The sequence below is a fragment of the Anabas testudineus genome, chromosome 6, assembly GCF_900324465.2.
Source record: "Anabas testudineus chromosome 6, fAnaTes1.2, whole genome shotgun sequence".
NCBI lineage: Eukaryota > Metazoa > Chordata > Actinopteri > Anabantiformes > Anabantidae > Anabas > Anabas testudineus.
Genome location: NC_046615.1, coordinates 16,772,315 through 16,791,097, shown reverse-complemented (window position 1 = coordinate 16,791,097; position 18,783 = coordinate 16,772,315). Strand labels below are relative to the sequence as shown.

At 43.4% G+C, this 18,783-nt stretch overlaps 2 protein-coding genes across 3 annotated transcripts in view; one reads left to right on the top strand and one right to left on the bottom strand.

Moving 5' to 3' along the window:
- Window positions 1-151: 151 nt before the first annotated feature.
- ucmab (upper zone of growth plate and cartilage matrix associated b) lies at window positions 152-6,643 on the bottom strand. 2 transcript variants are annotated; one of them, XM_026365059.1, is made up of 6 exons: window positions 6,426-6,643; window positions 3,382-3,479; window positions 3,125-3,187; window positions 2,951-3,046; window positions 513-611; window positions 152-417 (listed from the first exon to the last, which is right to left on the bottom strand). In XM_026365059.1, the coding sequence occupies exons 1-6, from the start codon at window positions 6,443-6,445 to the stop codon at window positions 320-322; spliced, it is 474 nt and encodes a 157-aa protein (XP_026220844.1). In that variant the 5' UTR covers window positions 6,446-6,643; the 3' UTR covers window positions 152-319. The 2 variants fall into 2 exon arrangements, with proteins under 2 accessions (XP_026220844.1, XP_026220845.1); XM_026365060.1 differs by lacking the exon at window positions 6,426-6,643 and adding an exon at window positions 4,517-4,819.
- LOC113165499 (cyclin-dependent kinase 17-like) overlaps window positions 5,383-18,783 on the top strand; it is a 26,168-nt gene continuing 12,767 nt past the window's right edge. The window contains exons 1-4 of the mRNA XM_026365057.1: window positions 5,383-5,766; window positions 15,369-15,517; window positions 17,489-17,653; window positions 18,263-18,396. Of these exons, the coding sequence (XP_026220842.1) occupies window positions 15,391-15,517; window positions 17,489-17,653; window positions 18,263-18,396 (426 nt within the window). The 5' untranslated portion in view covers window positions 5,383-5,766; window positions 15,369-15,390. The remainder of the gene's footprint in view (window positions 5,767-15,368; window positions 15,518-17,488; window positions 17,654-18,262; window positions 18,397-18,783) is intronic.

The window sequence follows — 18,783 nt, the reverse complement described above, 5'->3', positions numbered from 1 at the left end:
GATCATGCATTACCTGTAATATAAAAAGCTTTCCTTGTTTACTGTAAGGATGGTGTTTTTTTCACCCCATTAAAAGCTCAGTTCTTATTAAAGAGAAGAATTATAAAGAACAGTTACCATTACACAACTCATCTACATCTATATACTGGAATTTAAGATGTTTAGAATAAAAGACATACATTTTACACAGTGAGTTTGTCCAAACAATAAGGAATTAAAATAAATTTCAACAACATTGTTTAAAAAATCAAACAAGTAATGACTGAAAATCTCATTCTGTCGTCTTCCAGGGTCGTTCCTCGTCTCACAGCTCTCGCTCTCAGATGGAGTGACGGTTGTACTCGTGGGGAGGATGCATCCCGTCATAGTGGAACTCCCTCCACTGCTCGGTGCTCTCTCTGGTCCTCTCATTTTGTTCTGGAACATAAGAGGAATTTAAGTGGATGACTGAGTTTGCACAGTGAATGATTTCATCCCCCTCAGCTGCCTTCAGATACGCCGAGTTTACAAACCATCATGCTCCTCCTCAGCGTAGCTCTCAAACTCATTCCTCTTCTCCTCGTGAAACTCTCTCCTTCGTTCATCTGCAGCCAAAGCCTGCCTCTGCTCAACTGCAAGTACAGTGGAGGAGGATCATGAATCAACTGACTATAAAATGATGATGCATATATAATGAATATATTCAGAAATGTTTTGTCATACAAGTAAAAAACACACAGCATCGTCACAGCAACTTTGAACCTCAACACTTCCACAGAACTGAATCACTACATCTTAATAAAAGATGCTTGATAAACATAATCCACTGTTTGTAGTGAAGCTGTGATTGACAGAAATTGATCGTTTCCAAGGCCGACACACAAAGACACAAAACCCGGGCTCCCAGGTGATGGACAGATATTACTGAGTCACAGATTTATCTTTTTACTTGATCAAGCAGGTACTTAGAAAACAAAATTGAAAGACGTGATTACATAATTCTTCCTCCTCTCCATGTTGACTGTGAAAAGGTCCTCTCCTGATGCAATTACAGCACAACAGATGGAGGACCAAGTCCACAGCTCTCGTTGCAGTGAATTTTAAAGTTCAATGAATGAGGCTAATCAAGTGGGTATTTCTCCAGCGTGTCCAGTGTACTCGAACACATTTGTGAACTTGTACCTTGATAATATTGAATCTAAAGTTCAGTTTAATTTGGAATTTATACTCAGGACAACTAGATAGATACAGAGAAGTGAGTCCAACAGTCTGTATGTGACCTCTGACTGGCCTATTTTAACATCTGGACACAACTAGAAGACATTAAAGTAGTTGTCTGTTGTCTGGCATGTATGGGCAGATTAGAGTCAGTAAAAGTCAAATACTTTCTCTAGTAACATAAGTCATACTAAACTTTCCAAAGGTCGTGACTTTTGACCTCTTATCAGGATTCCCTGCACAGGTCTGTGCATGCTACAGGAATTCCTGTCACTTGGTTGTAAATTAATTTAATGTTTATAAGATTCACAGAAGCTTTGCTGAACAGTATTTGTGACTTGCACATGAAAAGACATTTAATTGACTTAATAGAGTATTTAGGGCAAGTACCCACTACGATTTGTTTGTTATCCCATTTAAACTTTGAGCAACAAGGTTAATCACCCATCGTCTTCTTCACCTAGCACGCCACGGCTGACCCGCCTCTTCTGTCTCTGAAGCATTTGTTTGTAGACTGATGTCTCTGTTTGGACGGGAAAGCTTTGCCTTGAAATTGCACATCACCTTATCCACCCATCGAAACAGCGAATACACAGATCGCATATTTCCCTTTGAAACATGTTGGGCTTTAATGTCATTATGCAGCAGGAGAGGCTCTTCAAAGTGAGCACAATTTATTTGTCTCACATTTTAACTTGTTTTTTCTCTGACCTATTCTGGCTGTGTGTCGGCACATTCCACATTCAACTCCCAGCCGCTCACCCACTCACTCGTCCATCTCAGTCTTTTCACTGTGTTCTCTGCTTTGTGTTCATTTTATGCCTCCTTTTACTGCACGAAATGTCTTGTTGTTGTGACACAGACCCACAGCGCGTTACACAACTCTAATTCAGAGGCACAGTCTCAGTGTGTGCTCTCACCTTCCTGTTGGCAGGACTGTACAGAGCAGTGCTGTTAAATCACTCAAGAAAGCCAAACATGACAGAGTATGTGAACTTTCACAGCATTTGTTAGCAGAATAAGGACAGATCTGTGCTGATGTGTTTTTCAGCCCCATGCTGCCCTGTAGCTCCTGTAGCAGAGAAAGCAGAGCTGCTGCCTGACCTCAAAGGCTTCAGGAGGTCCCTGGTCAGGCCAGCTGCTGGATATCGACTCACTGCTCATTAAGGCTGCAGAAATATCCACTTTCAAGCTTAAAACATGTCCCCATTTTCCAGTAAAATACTAAACACAGCTTTTATGTGTGGTTCATGCAGAATCCAGCTGCAACACCCTGGTGAGACAACACCAGTATTGTTTTATCTTGTTCATATGATCAAAGCTGTGGCTCCAAAAGGAGCCAAAAAGACTCATACTGTTAGTTTTTAAAGTCATGTGTCACCGATTTTGTTTCTTACTTTGATAGTTAATGATGAAGGGGCACATCATAAAGTTTTACTGACTTTAGGGAAACTGAATCCCACATATTGGTACAAGTGATAAAGAGTACACACAATCTTTTGATTTCTTATTATATTTCAGATATTTCATGTTTTTTTATAATACGTGGGTTTCTATGTGATCATTATTGATGTTATTGCCGTTGGATGCAGCATAATGGTTTGGATTTTTGCACAACAGTGAGGAACTTTGTGTGAGACTGCATCTGCTGCCAAAATGTGACTTACACAATGCAGTACACATGTCAACCAGTACCACACAGACCGTCATGCATCCTTCCACACTGCCGCAAACAAACCCAGCTTGAACTCACTGTTAATCTCATCCTGGGACTTCACACCCCGTCTGCTACGTCTTCTGAAGAAGTTTGCAGCATCAGCCTCCTTCATGAAAATCTTCTTCAGTGGACCTGCAGTGCAAGCAGGACATCATTAAGGGATAAAGAGAGAGGAAGGGCAGCAGAGGTGCAGCTGATGCAGCTCCTCACCTTGTGGATCTTTGGCGCTGCCTGTGCTGCTGGGCACCGCTGCAGAGTCGGCCTCTGTGGACACTGAGTCAGAGCACAAAACATCATGAACTCTCTATTTAACAACGAGAATCTAGCCTCCAAAGCTTAATGAAATGAAATGCAAAGACAACAAACAACTATAATTATTATGTCTGAACAAGATACTGCTTATACAAAAATCCCAAAATATACAAAATTAGATTGTATAAATGAAACTTCCCCAGATTCAAACTCACATGAAAGTGCAAGGAGCACAGTTAGAAGAGCCAGGAGAGTTGCATATGCCCAAGACATCTTAAGCTCTAGGTCCAAGTCTGGATTTCTGAGATAGGAGCTATGAAGGAGACCCAGAGGCAGAGAGGTGAGTAAGACATATGTGAGAGGTGGGATGGAAGCCTGGAGGAATATTATTGACTTCTTGTCAGAAGAGGAAGGGAGTGACTGAGCCAATCTGATAAGAGGCTGAATCCAACAAGCAGCAGGGAGGGGAGAGAAAGGTGCGGAGCATTCAGTTCTGACTGGATAAAGTTACTGGGCTCTTTTAGCCACATATTATTTCAGTCAGTGCACTCTAGTGAGAGTATGCTGAAGTGACAGCTCATATGGACACGACATTTATCGTAGACATCATGCAGCACTTTCTCATTGTTAGCAGAGAAAAAATGGACGACAGAAAATGAAAACACTGACTTTACTGTAAGGAAAGTGACAGAAAACAACCACAGCCCAAACCGGTAGGGTTTTCTGCCAAATGGGCCCCTTCAACAAGGCCGCTCTCTCTCTGCTTCTGCATTAAGTCGTACCGGAAAGTATGCAGACTTCTGTTTGCACTTGAGTTTTTTTCCCCACCTGAATTGTGGCTCTGCCCCAGAAAAGAGTGAATGTTTGAATTGTTTTATGGAGCAACCCAGGGAGCGAGGATTGTTGCTCGGAGCAGTGAAAAGATGTCGAAGGGAGAATTTGAGAATATGTGAAAATGTGAATATTTTTGCTAAAATAAATGAGGACAACATGTAGGATGAGGAAAGTTTATCCAGTTTGGTGGTTTCATGTTTTGTTTGGTTTGTTTGTGTTCGTTAACTACCAGGTTCTGTCAGTTCTTAATATCATTTTGTGAGATGTCAGGGCAAAGAAGTAAATACTTTTTGCATAGTTTCTTGCTCCTTTGGCTGCTTGAGATGACCTCCCAGTTGTTAATGATGTGTGTACATCTGATATCTATGTGTAGCATTAAAGTCTGTCACGGTAAAAAGCTCCACACACGGTGACATTGTGCAAGTGGACAGAAGCCCACTAGTGGGTCTGAGGCCACATTGAAAGTCTGTGATATTTTCTTATCAACGAAAATAATCAGAAACATTGTGGATTTACAAACACGCGTGGTCTCGACGTGAAGAATTGACGATTCTGCACTTTTCCAAGTCAGAAATCAAACTGGATCAAACACGTGACTGTGACCACGTTAATTCTTTTACACAAAAGGTCAGATCTCCTTGAGTTTGATCCTTTCCACTGAAGCAGGTGTTCCACTAAGGTGGATTTAATTGGATTGTCAGAGGATCAGGTCAGCCTGATCAGGTCAAAACCATCAGGTGGAAAGTACTGTCAAAAGAAAGCTGCAGTAGTCTCACCACTTATCAGGACCTTTAGAAACCACTACTTGTCCTCTGAGTCCACCACAGTCCTCTTTTAACAGTACTTGTGCTGATCGGACTCCGGTTTCTTTATTCTGTCTCTCCCTTGATGTTTGGATCTCGACTGTGGTCGCTCTTGGTCGGCCTGATCACCCTGTGGATAAAACTGATTACCATAGATTACCATGCACCAACCCCCTAGAAACCTTCAGTCTAGCCAGGAGATGCTCAACAACAAACTTATCTGGTATCATGTTTCCTACTATCACGTGTTTATTTACAGTTCAACTAAATAAAACTAAACTAAACTAAAGATTTGACAGTGTACATTTTACCATTTGTTTAATATTATACCTCGCTACGACTCAAACTGTCTGATTATTTCAATGATTGCATGAATATAGGCAATCACATATTTCCCATGTGCATGGTTTCAGGCTTTGGACGCCCACTGTTAACTATTGTGTCATGAATGACTGAGGTTTCTTGTGAGATGTTTGCATGGAGACGTGCAGGGCTGCAGCGTTTCCTCCGGTAGGGGCTGCTGTGGGGCTGCAGTAGCCGCCTCGATGCTATGTCGAGCACCGACAGTTGGGTGGCGCTGTTCCCCCGCTGACATTTAGATGACACGGCTGTGTGGTGGCAGCAGGCAGCGTCAGCAGGCAGAGGACACACTCCGATGAAGCAATCACCATCGTCCGTCACACTGCCATGGTCTCTCTCAGAGCCGAACCAACAGTAGCGCTTCCTTCTTTCCACCGGGAGTGAAACTTTAAGGGCTGAATATCAACCATGCTGCTGGAAGCTACGATCCCGCGGATATAAGCGACACTGGAGACCAGAAAGTAGCTACCACCACACCGAAACCACAAAGAAGAAGGAGACGCAGTCGGTGTTTCTTTGACGCACAGAGGGAAAGACGGCATCCGGTCTGAGAAGAAGCTCCGAGGTCGGGGACTCCGGTCGGAGCAACGCTCATCGTTTCTGGTGAGAGTCCTCACGTTTTCTTATGTAGTTCCTGTAAAATGACCACAGGGAAGCAGCTGTTAAACCGCGCAGACACATGAAACACTTCCCCTCCGTGCGTTCGCACCACACGGGCTCAACAATGCAGCTGTGTTTACTTCGCGGCGCGCGGCGCGGACGCGTCGTGCGAGCGCCTCGACTCGTCCCGGAGACCGGCGAGCGAGCCCGGGGCGAGGTGAGCAGCGTGCAGCAGGCGTGGGGCTGTCCGCTCACAGTGGGGACAGGAGTGGGGATTTATCTCTTCAGCCCTCGGGAGTCAAACATTTGTTGGTAAAGCAACGCAAACACTCGGCTGGTCGGCTGCCACTGCACCGTGTGAGGTCGGCTTGTGGGAAGGAAGGGCTGGCCGGCTGCTCTGCGTGTATCGTCTTGCAGAGCTGCTACCAAAACATTCACTGACCCACATTCGAGACATGTCCCGTCTCTCTGGTCCAAATATTTTTTTCCCCCCCTCGACTACTTCATGCGCCGCGCAAACTGTACCAGTCTCCGACCTCTCACACACACAGTCAGCATTAAGAGCTTTAAGAGCAGCTGGTGTCTGAAGGCCAGGACAGGAGCCTGCATGAGAAACAGCCCGAGAAAGACCCAAACAGCAGTTTCTAGGAATGTCACCTCACCTCAGCAGGCAACTTTCCATGAATTCCTGCGCTTACGTCTTATGGGGAGCGAGTGATTGTGTGGGTGGATGAGAGATGAGTGTGAAGTTTGCAGGATGTGTGAAGGAAAGGCATCATTGTTCTGGAGGGGGGGCAATCAGAGACAGGAAGTATTCACATGGCAAACTGATGAGGAAGTTCATTTTAATGTGGTTACTCACTTGTTGCCACGTTTATTGTTCTCGGGACAACTGACTTATGGCACCTATTAGAAAAACATATGGTTGACATCATTATGAAGATGTTATCCCATTATCTACATATTCTAATGCATTAAATTTATTTCAGTAAAGACTGGAGAAAAAGTTTTTGGAGAAGGTGTTGCTTCATTATTGTTAGTATTAGATATGGGATTGTCCCACTTTATATTGATATATATTAGTCTATAGTCTTTAGGGTATTTTTTTTACACTTGTGCTCATATAATAACTGAGTCTTTTTACAGTTTGTGTTGTGAAAACAGTTTTTTCACTACTAAATCACAAAGCGCTGCTTTGGCACTTTCTCTTATTTCCTGTGAGCAGGTTTCACTTTGACAGTGACAAAATGCTGCGCTTCGTTGCAAGACGCGTCTCATTCAGGTGTGAGAAGTTTGTGCTCAAATGCTTGGTATCTCCTGGTACCTGCAGGAGGGCAGGGAGCTGCTGGGGGGTGGGTGGGGGGGTGACAGTGTCCCTGTGTCTGTTGCTTTGACGTGGAGTCGTTCCCTTGGTGAAGGCCTAGGGAATGGTGGTGGCAGGGTAACCTGACCCGCTGTGAAACAGCTGTAGCCACGCGGCGCTGATCCCTCGAGTCCCGGTGCAGATCAGATGATGGTCCGGTCTGTTTCTGGCTGTTTGTGAGCACACACATAAGCGGTGAAGTGGTTTTGCCACTTTTACACATGCAGTGACACACAGAGCGGTTTCAAACCAAACTTCATAGACTTTTTATGCAGTTTTAATTCGTCTCTCGCGGATACAAGTGTGTATGTTTTCTCTGGGTTTGTGTGTGTGTGTTTGAGAGAGAGAGAGAGGGCACATATGTAAGTGCCAGCCCAAGACAGCTGGTTGAAGGTTAATGTGTCACTGCTCTCTGGGGAGCAGCTGCTATGTCACAGGCACCACTCCTGTCTATAGATAGCCATGAATACAAACTCTTCCTCTTTTCTCTGCTGCATTACCACAAGAACTCCGGCCCCGGCATGCAGATCAGTCCCCTCGCATGCAGTTGCTCCACAAGACTGTTGCTCGCATGTTTTGCCGTCTCCACTCCCTGGTTCTCTCTCTGCCTGAATCTGGAAGTGTCGGTGCTACTAAAGACCACCTCTCCAGCCTCGCGCCAGCTGGCCTAAAACCTGTTTGATTGAGTTATGCAGTAATAACTTAGACCACATATCTGGGCTGTCATCTGTAGTATTAATGTCTGAAACAGGTGAGGGACAAATATTGCCCTTTTCCCATTGCTCTTGGCAGGAGCTGTCCGAACACTGTCTTTATTTGGAAGCAGACACATATCTTCATCCAGGTCAGTGTTGTTACAGCCAGAGTAGCTTTGCATATTTGAGGTGCATTGAAGTGTTTATAATGAAGTTCTCAGTGGTTTAATAAAGGAAACATGCTAAACCCATGTCATTGTTTCTTATTTAACCCCCAGGCTCACTCAACTTCGGCTTAGTAGTTTATTTCTAAGCAAGGATGGAGAAAGTAGACCACTTTAAAAACAGCTAAAAATAAACGTTGGGTTCCTTCTTAATGACGTTATCAATTTCTCACTTAGTTTAAAGCTTTCCACAATGTTTTTCTTTTGCTCAAATGCAGTTAAAATGGGAAACGCAGAGAAAAGTTTAAATAAAGATTAGGTGACAGAAAAACTATCTGTTACAATATAGATGATCAAATAATTGTCATTTATCAAGCGAAACTTATCTAATTTCCTAGTTCTGGCTTCTCCAATGAAACAATGACTTCCTTTTCCTGTTTCATAACTTTGTTTGTTTGGAAGATGTAATGGGAACGGGTATTTATCTGGATTATTGTTTGAAGTATTATCACATTTCCCAGTTATTTGTTTTCAGATTGCTGATCAATGATTTGACAAAAACCAGCAGGTCCTTACAGTTGAGAAACAGGAACTAGGTAATGATTCATTGATTCATTTTTTATCAGCGGATTTGTTTAAGACCCATCAATTAATTGACTAAACGTTTGGCTATTGGGTTTTAAATTGGAGCCTGATTGGTCAGAACTTAAGTATCGATAGACTCTGAGCTTCTCTGTCAGCATGTAGTGGACTTACTCCATTGGCCACATTAATATAACCAGTTGATCCAGGTGAGAAAACTCGGTTATTAACTTCATAGTTACTTTAACAGCTAGAGTTTAAGCAATAACATTAACTTTAACTGACTTTGGTTGTCAACGCTAACAACTCTCTGCATATATGCCTCTCACTGTATTTCAAATGCTGTGTTACACTCGGTGTATCGCCTGTTTGGAGCACACGATCTACCTGTTTGCCTGTGTTTGTGACTCGCTGATCTTATCACAGGACTCTCTGTCCGGAAGTTGTTTTTCCTGTAACAACAGTGTGTGAGATGGTAAATTAATTACATAATTGTCACATTTGAGCTGCACAAACAGCAACCACGCCACGAGTCGACCTTTAATTCTGTCTCCCTCCCACTGAACGACAGTTAAAAGGAAGGTAATGGGTAGTGAACATATTGAGCACAGGTACACTTCCCATTCAATTAAAGCAGAATATTGATAACGTTACAGATAAATATCCGTAGTAATGGAGATGAAGTATTGATCTGCACTATATGATACTAAATGTTTAATTGTTTATGAGCAGCTTCAACAAGAAGAGTAAAAAAACTCAGTTGTAAAAGATACCACTTTAACTTTCTGCAGGGTTTCACACACAGCTGAGCCTTGTCAGCACTACAAATGCAAGTGAAAGCCGTTTGTTGTGTTTGCAGTTTGATATGTAAACTGATATTCTGATAACCCCGTCCTGCCGCCTGCCCTCTGTTAGATAACAGCCTGGGCTGTTGTTCCCTTTACCAGTAATGAAAGGCTGCGAGGACCTGCTGGGGCTGCTGGTGTGAGGATGAACACAGATAGACGTGCAGGGGTGGGTCCGGGGGGGGAGGAGTGGACGTCGCTCTCTGATGCTAATTCTCTGCTCACACACGGACGGCAGGTGACTTGACTCTGATCAGATGAGTCCGTGCCTGGGTGATTATCTCCGTAATGAGCCAGACAAGAGTCTGCGAGAATCACGCTGCCTCTCATTTAAAATCAGTGAAGACTATCAACAGATCCACACATCCAATCTGTAAAATTTAAATTGAATAAGAAATCATTGTCACTCCACAAAACTTGGATGTTTTCCTAGGAAAAAGGATTGGAGAGGATTGGTGGGAAAAATAAATAAATAGCTGCCTGTCAGATAAAAATCTAACTCTGCTCTGAGCCCAGCTGGGTCCACAAGGCTTTTCTGTCACCTTTCATCCATTCATAAACTCTACTTTCATTTAAATGTTGTGTTTAATTTCAAAGTCATTTTTGTGGCTATTGATTGATATGCTTATGTGAAGAGAGGTTAATCTGAATTAGTTTGTATTGAGTTTTTTTTAACGGTTCCTTTTGGTTGCTTGCTTTATTTCTAAATGTAAATCTCAGGAATTGCTGTTTAACGCTGTTTAAATATTTGAGCCTGATTGGTAGCAGTGGTAGAAGGTGACTGAGTTTTTATGTGACAAATTATACTCATACTTAGAGAAATGTGTTGTCACAGCTATTCTTGGGGTGATTAATTGTTTTAAGTCACTGGTTGATCCAGAAACCAGAGCCAAGCACCCTTTTGTTCTTGTTTTTTTAGATATGAGCACGTTTTGCTGTTTCATTGTGTGTTCTGGACCAAGAAATAGCTCATCCAAGGTCGTACGCCACCCAGATTCTGATGAGTGTTTTTTTCTGATTGGTTCGTTTATTATGTAATAAGCTAAACAAACAGCCACACTCTTTAAACACAGTATCTGGCATTTGCTGTGCCACATAGTTTGTGTTGTTTTCCTCTAGAGGTTAATATGAACTTATAAAAGTGTGATAACTATTTCTAATGTTAGTGCAGGTCGTCTTTGTTTCAGGCCTCTGGGGGGGAAAACTGGACTGCAATCAGAAAATGTGACTTTGAAGTGTGCGTGCAGTTAATTTAATCATTAAATCAAATGAATCATTATCAAATGTGTTGATTTGGTTAAGAGATAATTGAGCATAACTTACAGTAGTAAGTCCTAAATTCACCAACATACATTTCAGGCTGTTCTTGTTGCACCTGTTCTTCCTGAAGTTTTATAAAGTCAATATACTGTAGAGCTGCAACATTGAACCCTGTCATCTATCTCACTGCAGGCGGTGTAGGGCCACAGAGAAACCCTCGTGAGAAGCAGGCCTGTCACTCAAGCTGCTGTAACCATAGCAGCAGTGTTAATCAGCCACCGTTGAATCTTACAGCCTGTGAGATCTGTGGCTGTGCGTCACTCTTCTGGCCTGGCCTGCTTCGGCCACAGGCTCTGGCTGAGGTGTCTGTTGTTGTTGTTTTTTTTTTCCACACATACATGCACACATCAGCGCTGACCTGTCTGTCAGCATCGCTCAGACCCGTGGACACAGGTGACAGATGTGAAAGCAGGGCGATGTAAAAAAAAAAATAAAAAGGATGTCAGAAGAGAGCAGAGAAAGGAGGCAACAATGATGAAAACAGATCTCACTGTTGAAACATTATCTGCTGCAGTGTGTGGAGGAGGCATGCTTACCTGGTTGTCATGCTTAGCACAGCACAGCACAGCTCGGCTCAGCTCCGCACCACGCAGCCACCACTACCTCCTGCGTCTCCTGAAAAAGCCTACTTTTTACTGTTCACAATGCAGCCTTTATATAAGGCCCCCATAATGGAGCCAGCTCCTTCACTCATGTCCTCATTGTCTTGGCCGAGATGAGAAAAGGCTGCTCTTTATAAAAGCAAGGCTGAGCTCACTCGTGAATCACGCCAACAGTCACGCTTGTTCTCTGTCTTCTTCTGTGAGCGAGGCAGCCGGAGGAGGAGAAGCAGGCATTTTCTGGGCCCCATGCCTTCTTAATGCCAGTGATGTTAGGGGCTTTACTGAACTCTGGAGGGGTCACAGAGAGGTTGTGACCTTTCTTTTCCTGTTTCTGTGTGTGGCCAGTCTGGCATTACAGGGCTGCCGTGGTGGTACCGGTTCCTCACAGCAGGAGCTTCGACCACAACCCATTATAGGAGCCTTGTGTTCCCAGTCAGCACAGTTACTCTTTCATCACAGCTACAGCAGGAAAAGGACAGAATCCATATGAACCATATGTTCGTTGTCAGCACTGCAGCATTCATAAAACAACAACCCCCTCCTCTCTCCCGTGTGCTCTGCACCAAACCCACCGTCTCCTGTTTACTGTGCTGCTAATGAAACACAAGTGGGAAATGCACCTCAGCATATAGCTGAAGTCAGTGTTTGTCTGTGATGCAAGAGTTGTGTTATGGTGGTGTAGACGGCTGGCTTTAGGGATAAAAAAAAATAAAAAAACTTATCCAATTAGAGACAAAAAAGGGAGGGGTATAACCAAAGTCGGCATCCAAGGTCAGCTCTCCCATGTGTTCTCTGAACATTACATTTAAAACATTACCCTCTGTGCTGATGTATGACCGTTTAAACTACATAAAACATGTGAATCCTCCTTTTTTTGTGCCTTGGTTTAGGGGATTAAAAACTAGACATAGTCATGGGAGCTGCAGGGGCATAAAAGGGGGGGGGGGGCTGTGGTTGCTATATAGGGTGGGAAATGGAGGGAGATGGAAAATCAGCATGCATACAGCCTCTCGCCGTGTAAATGTGCTGCATTTTCAATATGGAAAAAGCAGTGGGGTTGTCATGGCAACCAGGCCGAAATCAGCGCAGCGTTCGGACCCTTGCGCTCCACCCCACATTTCCCCCCGTTCTTTCCTTGCTCCTCTTCTCTGGCCACTTCCCAGTGGATCCAGCCTATTTAGAGGATCGTGGCTCGGAGTAAGGCGATCACGTCCAAAGCTCCACACTCGATCCCAGAGTGAGACTGCTGGCCAGCCGATACGGGTCTACACTAGACGACCCCCCCCCTTGTCACGTTCCTGCTGCTGCTCTTAACTTCCTATGAAGCTCTCAGACAGGGATTTTTATCCCCTAAATGTTCTGGGTAGTAGGTCGTATCTGGGTTGGCTATGATGGGGCCCATTCACACCTCATATCCTGTCATATACATTAATGAATTAAGAGGGGATTCTGGATTTTACCATGGAAACTGAAGAGCGATTATCTGCAAAGAACCAACAGTAAATGGCATGTCAGTTTATCCCAATTGGGTGCCAGATAATCCTGATTTGAGCTTATCTCAAAGATTGTAAGCACAGTATAGCATTCGGGTTGTCCACAGTGGTATCGGTTATTATTGGTGACGGGAAGGGAAAATGACATGTTGGTAAAGCTCAGAGTTTTCTTAAGATATTCCCATTACAGTCCCATGAAACTAGTAGTCAAAACAAGCACATATTTAGAATTTTTGACTTAATAAATGATAAATCAATTATAAAAGCTTACAGACTTTACATGTCTGTTGATTAACTAATCGATTGATTGACTTATCGTGGAAATAGGAAGTCCAAAACATGAAGATGCAGTTCACATAACTCTGACACAGACGGGTAAATCACCAGTGTTTTAATGGATGCGTTGTCCTCTGCACACCACCCTTCAATAGATGTGAATAAATAGTTTTCCATAAGACTTATGAGTGTGCTTTTTCTCTCTAGTGCACACATTATAGGCAGCAGGAGTGTGGGTAACGCAGTGAGCTGTTCAGGAGATGACAGACTGCTTGCCCATGCTGGAGCTGATGTGTCATGAGGCGGAACTGACTGATGTGAAGCCGTTATGACTGCGGAGTTGATGTTCGGCCTCATCTCGGGTCACACAATAATTAGATTTATTGTTGCTTGACTAAGAGCACAGAAGAGGAGAAGAACTTCCTGTGCAATCACAGTAAAAAAAAAAAAAAAAAAAAAGGAAAGAAGGAACGAGAGGGTCTGGGGTGCATTCAAACAGAGTTCATTCATAGAAAAAAGAAAAATGTTTGCTCCCAACATTTTGGCATTTAAAAAAAATATGCACAAAAGAGAAATGTGTATAAATATAGAATAAAAGCAGCACAGGACATCATGTAATCCAAAATATATATTCTGAATAATTTGAATTGGAAAAAACTCGCAATTACACAATTTAGGAAGATTGTTTTTAGCTGCTATCTGAACCTGTGATTTCATGTAACTTTCTTTCTATAATCCTGATCTACAGTTTTTTCTTTGCACTGTCCCAGTTTACTTTGACCTAAAGCCCAGTTCAGACAGGCTGTTGCTGTGGTCCCCTGTGTGGACGTAATGGGGACAGACTCACTGCCTTTTAAAACTGTGCAAACTTTTCAAGCCAGTTGCTGTAGCTTCAGACATGTACTGTCAGCAGCTGTGTGGTCTACATCTTATTCCAGGTTTTCTCTGATATCACATAAAGTCTGCTTCGTTTCCTGGTAGGCTGCTAACGTCTGTCCTGCTTTCAGCCTCAGTTAAATCAGATGTGAAGATCTATTGCTTTTTTGCTAGTAAACTGAATATGTTTGGGTTGTGAAGTGCTGTTTGGACAAAAACAAGATGTTGTTTTGGAGAAGTTGACATTGGCTCTGGAAATGCAAAGATGACATTTTAGAATATCGGTGCATTTTAAAAATGATAATAGATGTTGATTGCAGCTATATTTTGAGGCAAGACTACATTCATGCTCTGTTCTGTTTTGTGCACAGTGACACAGAAGGAAAAAGGAAAAGCCCACTCCCAACTTGAGTTAGAGTCAGGGTCACTTAACATCATTTATGTTTACAGGGCAGTCCTAGTTTTCAGCCATAACCTGCCCCACTTCCAAACGCATTCCCTTCATTCATAACTTCCCACTTTTAGTCTGTTTGGCTGTGGATGTGCTGTTACACCTTCTTACGCAATTCAGGTTATGAGGGATATTTGGAAGACAAAAGGCTGTCACTAGGGAATAGCTGACAGGCAGTGAGCCCTGAGGGACTGTACCACTCATGTGTTTTCATGTCTGCCTTTACTCATCATCCTCCTCGCAGACAGACACATGTCCTGATCTGCAGTCGTAGTGAAGTCATGATCTCTCTACTGAGGTCACAGGGAGCGGCTGCTGCCAGACGTTCCCAAATATCTTTCTGCCTTAATTCAATGTCTCTCGTTTCACAAATTCTGTCACTGTCTTTTTTCTTCTCTCTCACACACACATACACAGTCTGTACCCCTCATCATCAGTCACTCTCATGCACACAGCAAATGCAGCTGGAATGTGTGATGTGGACCTCAGTGTGGCCGGGACTAGTCCTGCTCCATTCAGCAGCAAATCCTCCTGGTTTAGAATTTGCTTTGACAGTCCGGTGTGCCTGTACTGTACTATAAACTCAGTGGTAAGAATCTCTCAGAGACTTGTCATATTTTCCCAGAGGGAGGAATGTAAAGCTGTGTGCCTGAATGAACTGAGTCATAATTAACATCTGGGTGCTGATTAGTCTATGTCATTGTTCACCCGCTCGGATACCTGGTTTCACTTTGACTCCCGTTGTGTGATTGTGAAACATGGCTGCCAGCGGACAAGGTGTAGTCATGTGAATTATAGTTTACAAGACAAATTTTGTCAGTGAACTGTCAAGGCCTGCATCAACATTACAGCTCACAGATAGTGGATGTATTCTTCTGTTACCAAAACAAGCTGTATCTGTCATCTAATGTATCTGTTTTGTTATTTCCTGTCCTCAGGCCTCCCCTTCCCGAGAGCTCCATGGAGAAGATGAAGCGGTTCAAGAGACGTCTCTCTCAGACGCTGCGAGGCAGCCACACCATTGACGAGTCGCTGTCTGAGCTGGCTGAGCAGATTACCATCGAGGAGAACGGTCTGAAGGACAGCGGTGAGCTTTATCAGTTTATTCATGTGTTGTGGATGGAGCTGTACCAAGAACTATTCTTCACTTGTTAATTTATAATTAACAACACAAATCTAGAGGTTTATGTTACGGCCACAGTGTCCTTTGCATTACTTCAGTATTGTAAGTGTCTCTAAATACTACGGTACCCATGAACCTCGACCAGTGTTGCTATAGAAAAGAGGCATATTGTAAGTGCAGATTCTGGCTTGATTTGTTGTAATGGCTTCTTTCGTGCACTGCTGCATGATATCAGTCCCTGGAAATTGTGTAACTGTAACTTCAGATTAACTATACAGAAAGTACACATAACTCCCTCCGCTTCACAAATCTCAGCCGGTGTGACACGACTCTTGTCTAATTTTCTGTGGACACACAGTGTTCGCCGCTCACAGATACCGAGGCTGGTTACGTCATGTATTTGGATCCCACTGAAGGTTGTGGCCTTCAAGGCGTCAAAATAAAAGCAGAGTGCCACAGCAGCTTATCTCTGCTCATATTCACAAAATCTGCAGGGAGTGAGGGAGGGAGTCTCGGTGTGCAGCCACCCTGATGCTATGAAGCTCAGGGTCTGGAAACATTCGGGAGTTTCCATGACATTGCCACGGCGACTTGGACGACTTGGTGAAACCATCCAGGCATCTTGATGCACTTTTCCGTTTTTGTTTTTTTTGCATCTTTCAGCTCTTCTCCGTCTCTTGGCCCCGGGCCTCTTTCAGCCCTGTCCTCAGTTTTGCTCTCTTGTCTTTTGTCCAAATGAAAAGTTTATCCCCCCTCGTTCAATCAGTCAGCTCGTCCAACTTCCCCATCCCCTTCCCCACCTTCCTCTGAGAACTAACTGGGCTTTGTAAAGAGCTTTTTGTTTAGTGATTAACACCAGGTTTGGCCAGAGTGTTCTGTGCTTGGCGAGCGGGGACACAGAATTATGTTTTGTGTATGTGTGTGTGTGTGTGTGCGAATTTGCATGGGTGGATTTTAGCAGCTTGAGAGGAGACAGCATGGAGTAGCCAGATGAGATGTGATCTGGACCCTGCGATTGGGGGAAAAACATTCTGGTCCTGATCTTATTATGTAACAGACAGAACTGAGACCAGTGGCAACAGCAGCTGCACAGAGATAAGACAGAGGGGGCAGAAGGATTTAGATATTACACGTGGACTGTGTATGTTTTTTTTTTTATAGTTTTTGTTTTTCATAGGACATGTAAGAAATTAGTTCTATATTTGAGTTTGCAAAATTTTTAGGAAACAACAAGTTACATGTAACATGAGCATGTGTAAAAAAAAAAAAAAAAAAAAAGCACATGTTCCAATATTTAGATATCAGTGCTGGCAAAACCCTTGAAATCTGTTTTTGTAGCTCAACAGGACCCTGGACACCCACAGTACTCTGAATCAATTTCATTTATCAGTTATATTTTAGCAGTTGATTTTAAGATGCACTGAAACCGGGAAGCTTGAAACGGGGAGTCATTGTGCTGTGGGTGGGTATTGTAGGTGATGACATCGTCATCTTCCTCTCAAAGCTCATGAATCTTGTTAACTATCGCAGGCGTTACAGACATAAAATGAAGCATGACACTGCAGCTACAAGTCTTATTTCCTGTGTTACTGATTGATGATGGCAGTGCCCATATTAAAATACTGATGTTAACACAGTATGTAGTGAAAATCATACCACTGACAACTTTAAATGTTAAGTTATTTAAGTTAAATATTGTAGCAGCACCCGATCAGATGTAACAAAAGGCTCTGCTGAAAGGGAGTGTTTTGACAGTAAGTGATGCCTTTAGAGTGGAAGAAATGAAGGAGAAGTGATGGTAGCAGTTCTTAGGTCATAGGCATGTGTGCAAGGGTCATCCAAAAATGTGCACCATACTGTGCACTTGTATCAGAATATGAGCTGAAGCAGATCGACTATCGACCGTAATATGATGATAATGTTTCTTTCCTGCAGAGCCCATAGTGAGGAACGGTCGTCCTCCGTCTGCCCACAGTGTCCACTCCTTCCTGCACCAGTACACAGGCTCCTTTAAGAAGCCGCCACTGCGACGGCCTCAGAGCGTCATCGGAGGAGGTCTCGGCTCTCTCATGGTCATGCCTCGCAACGGCAGTCGCCTTGGTGAGACAGACAACACTTACATCACATTCACACACTCAGGCCATGATTATGTTCGATATCTAAACAGGTTTTGTGCAGAAGGTCTCTGTTGGAATCTGAAGATGGTCCTTCAGCTTATCGAAACTGAAGTTAATGTCTGTATATCCTCAATATACAGACAAATATCCTCAAAATTAGACGTGACATTCTTGTCTTACACATTTCTACAGAATCAGCCGAGTGAAATGTTACTGTATGTGTGAAATTGTGCTCAAACAGCCAAAACCCAGAACAAAATATTAGCACGGACACACACACTGACATCAGTTCATCAGGTCATTCCAGTGGTTCATTCAGTCACACAATAAACCATTTGTTAATTGAGGCTAAAAATATTGACCATGGACCCGCCCACAGGTTTAGGCATGCAGCAATTGCTGGATGATATATGGATTTGTTTTAACATCCTGTGGCACTAAAATAAATAGAAGCAATCAGTCAAACTTACTAAAACTAATAAACGTTTTGTGTATATTATGTGTTTGACTCAACCAGAAACACAAACGGTCTAAACTAAACACCTCGTCCTCCTTTTCTCTCTTTTTGTTTGTGCTTCTTTCCCCGCTGCAGATATCGTTCACGAGAACCTGAAGATGGGATCGGACGGGGAGAGCGACCAGGCGTCTGGGACATCCTCTGATGAGGTGCAGTCTCCTACGGGTGTTTGCCTGAGGAATAGAGGAAACAGACGCATCTCTGCAGAGGTGAGACATGTTGTACTGTTCTCAGACTTTCAGTGTCCTTGCTTAGAAATAGTGTTTCCGCCTTTTTCAAAAGATACACTGTGGGATGTGAGTCACTGCCTACAATTAACGAGCTTTGACGTTCGTCGCTGACATGAAACGTGACACATTTACTCGTCTGAGGTTGTACCTGACTTAGTGGTTCAGCCTCCACTTTGTCACTGAAGGTATATTTCGATTAAACCTGTTTAAAAGCAGAGGAATCTGAGCATTTAACAATGGGCTGTTTGTTTCCCCGCTGCAGTTGCCTTGTATGTTATGATGCGTTCGTTACAGCTCCACACTGTAACTCACTGTAGGCGTATTCTTGTGTGTCATGAACACGCAGAAGAGAAGTCCTCAGCTGCC

Excerpts from the sequence above, each read along its gene's own strand:
- ucmab (XM_026365059.1), bottom strand. The coding sequence starts at position 6,445 with ATGGAAAGTTGCCTGCTGAG. Across the intron at positions 3,480-6,425 it reads ATGGAAAGTTGCCTGCTGAG|CTCCTATCTCAGAAATCCAG; the intron begins GTGAGGTGACAT and ends TCTCCTTCATAG. Across the intron at positions 612-2,950 it reads GTCCCAGGATGAGATTAACA|TTGAGCAGAGGCAGGCTTTG; the intron begins GTGAGTTCAAGC and ends CTGTACTTGCAG.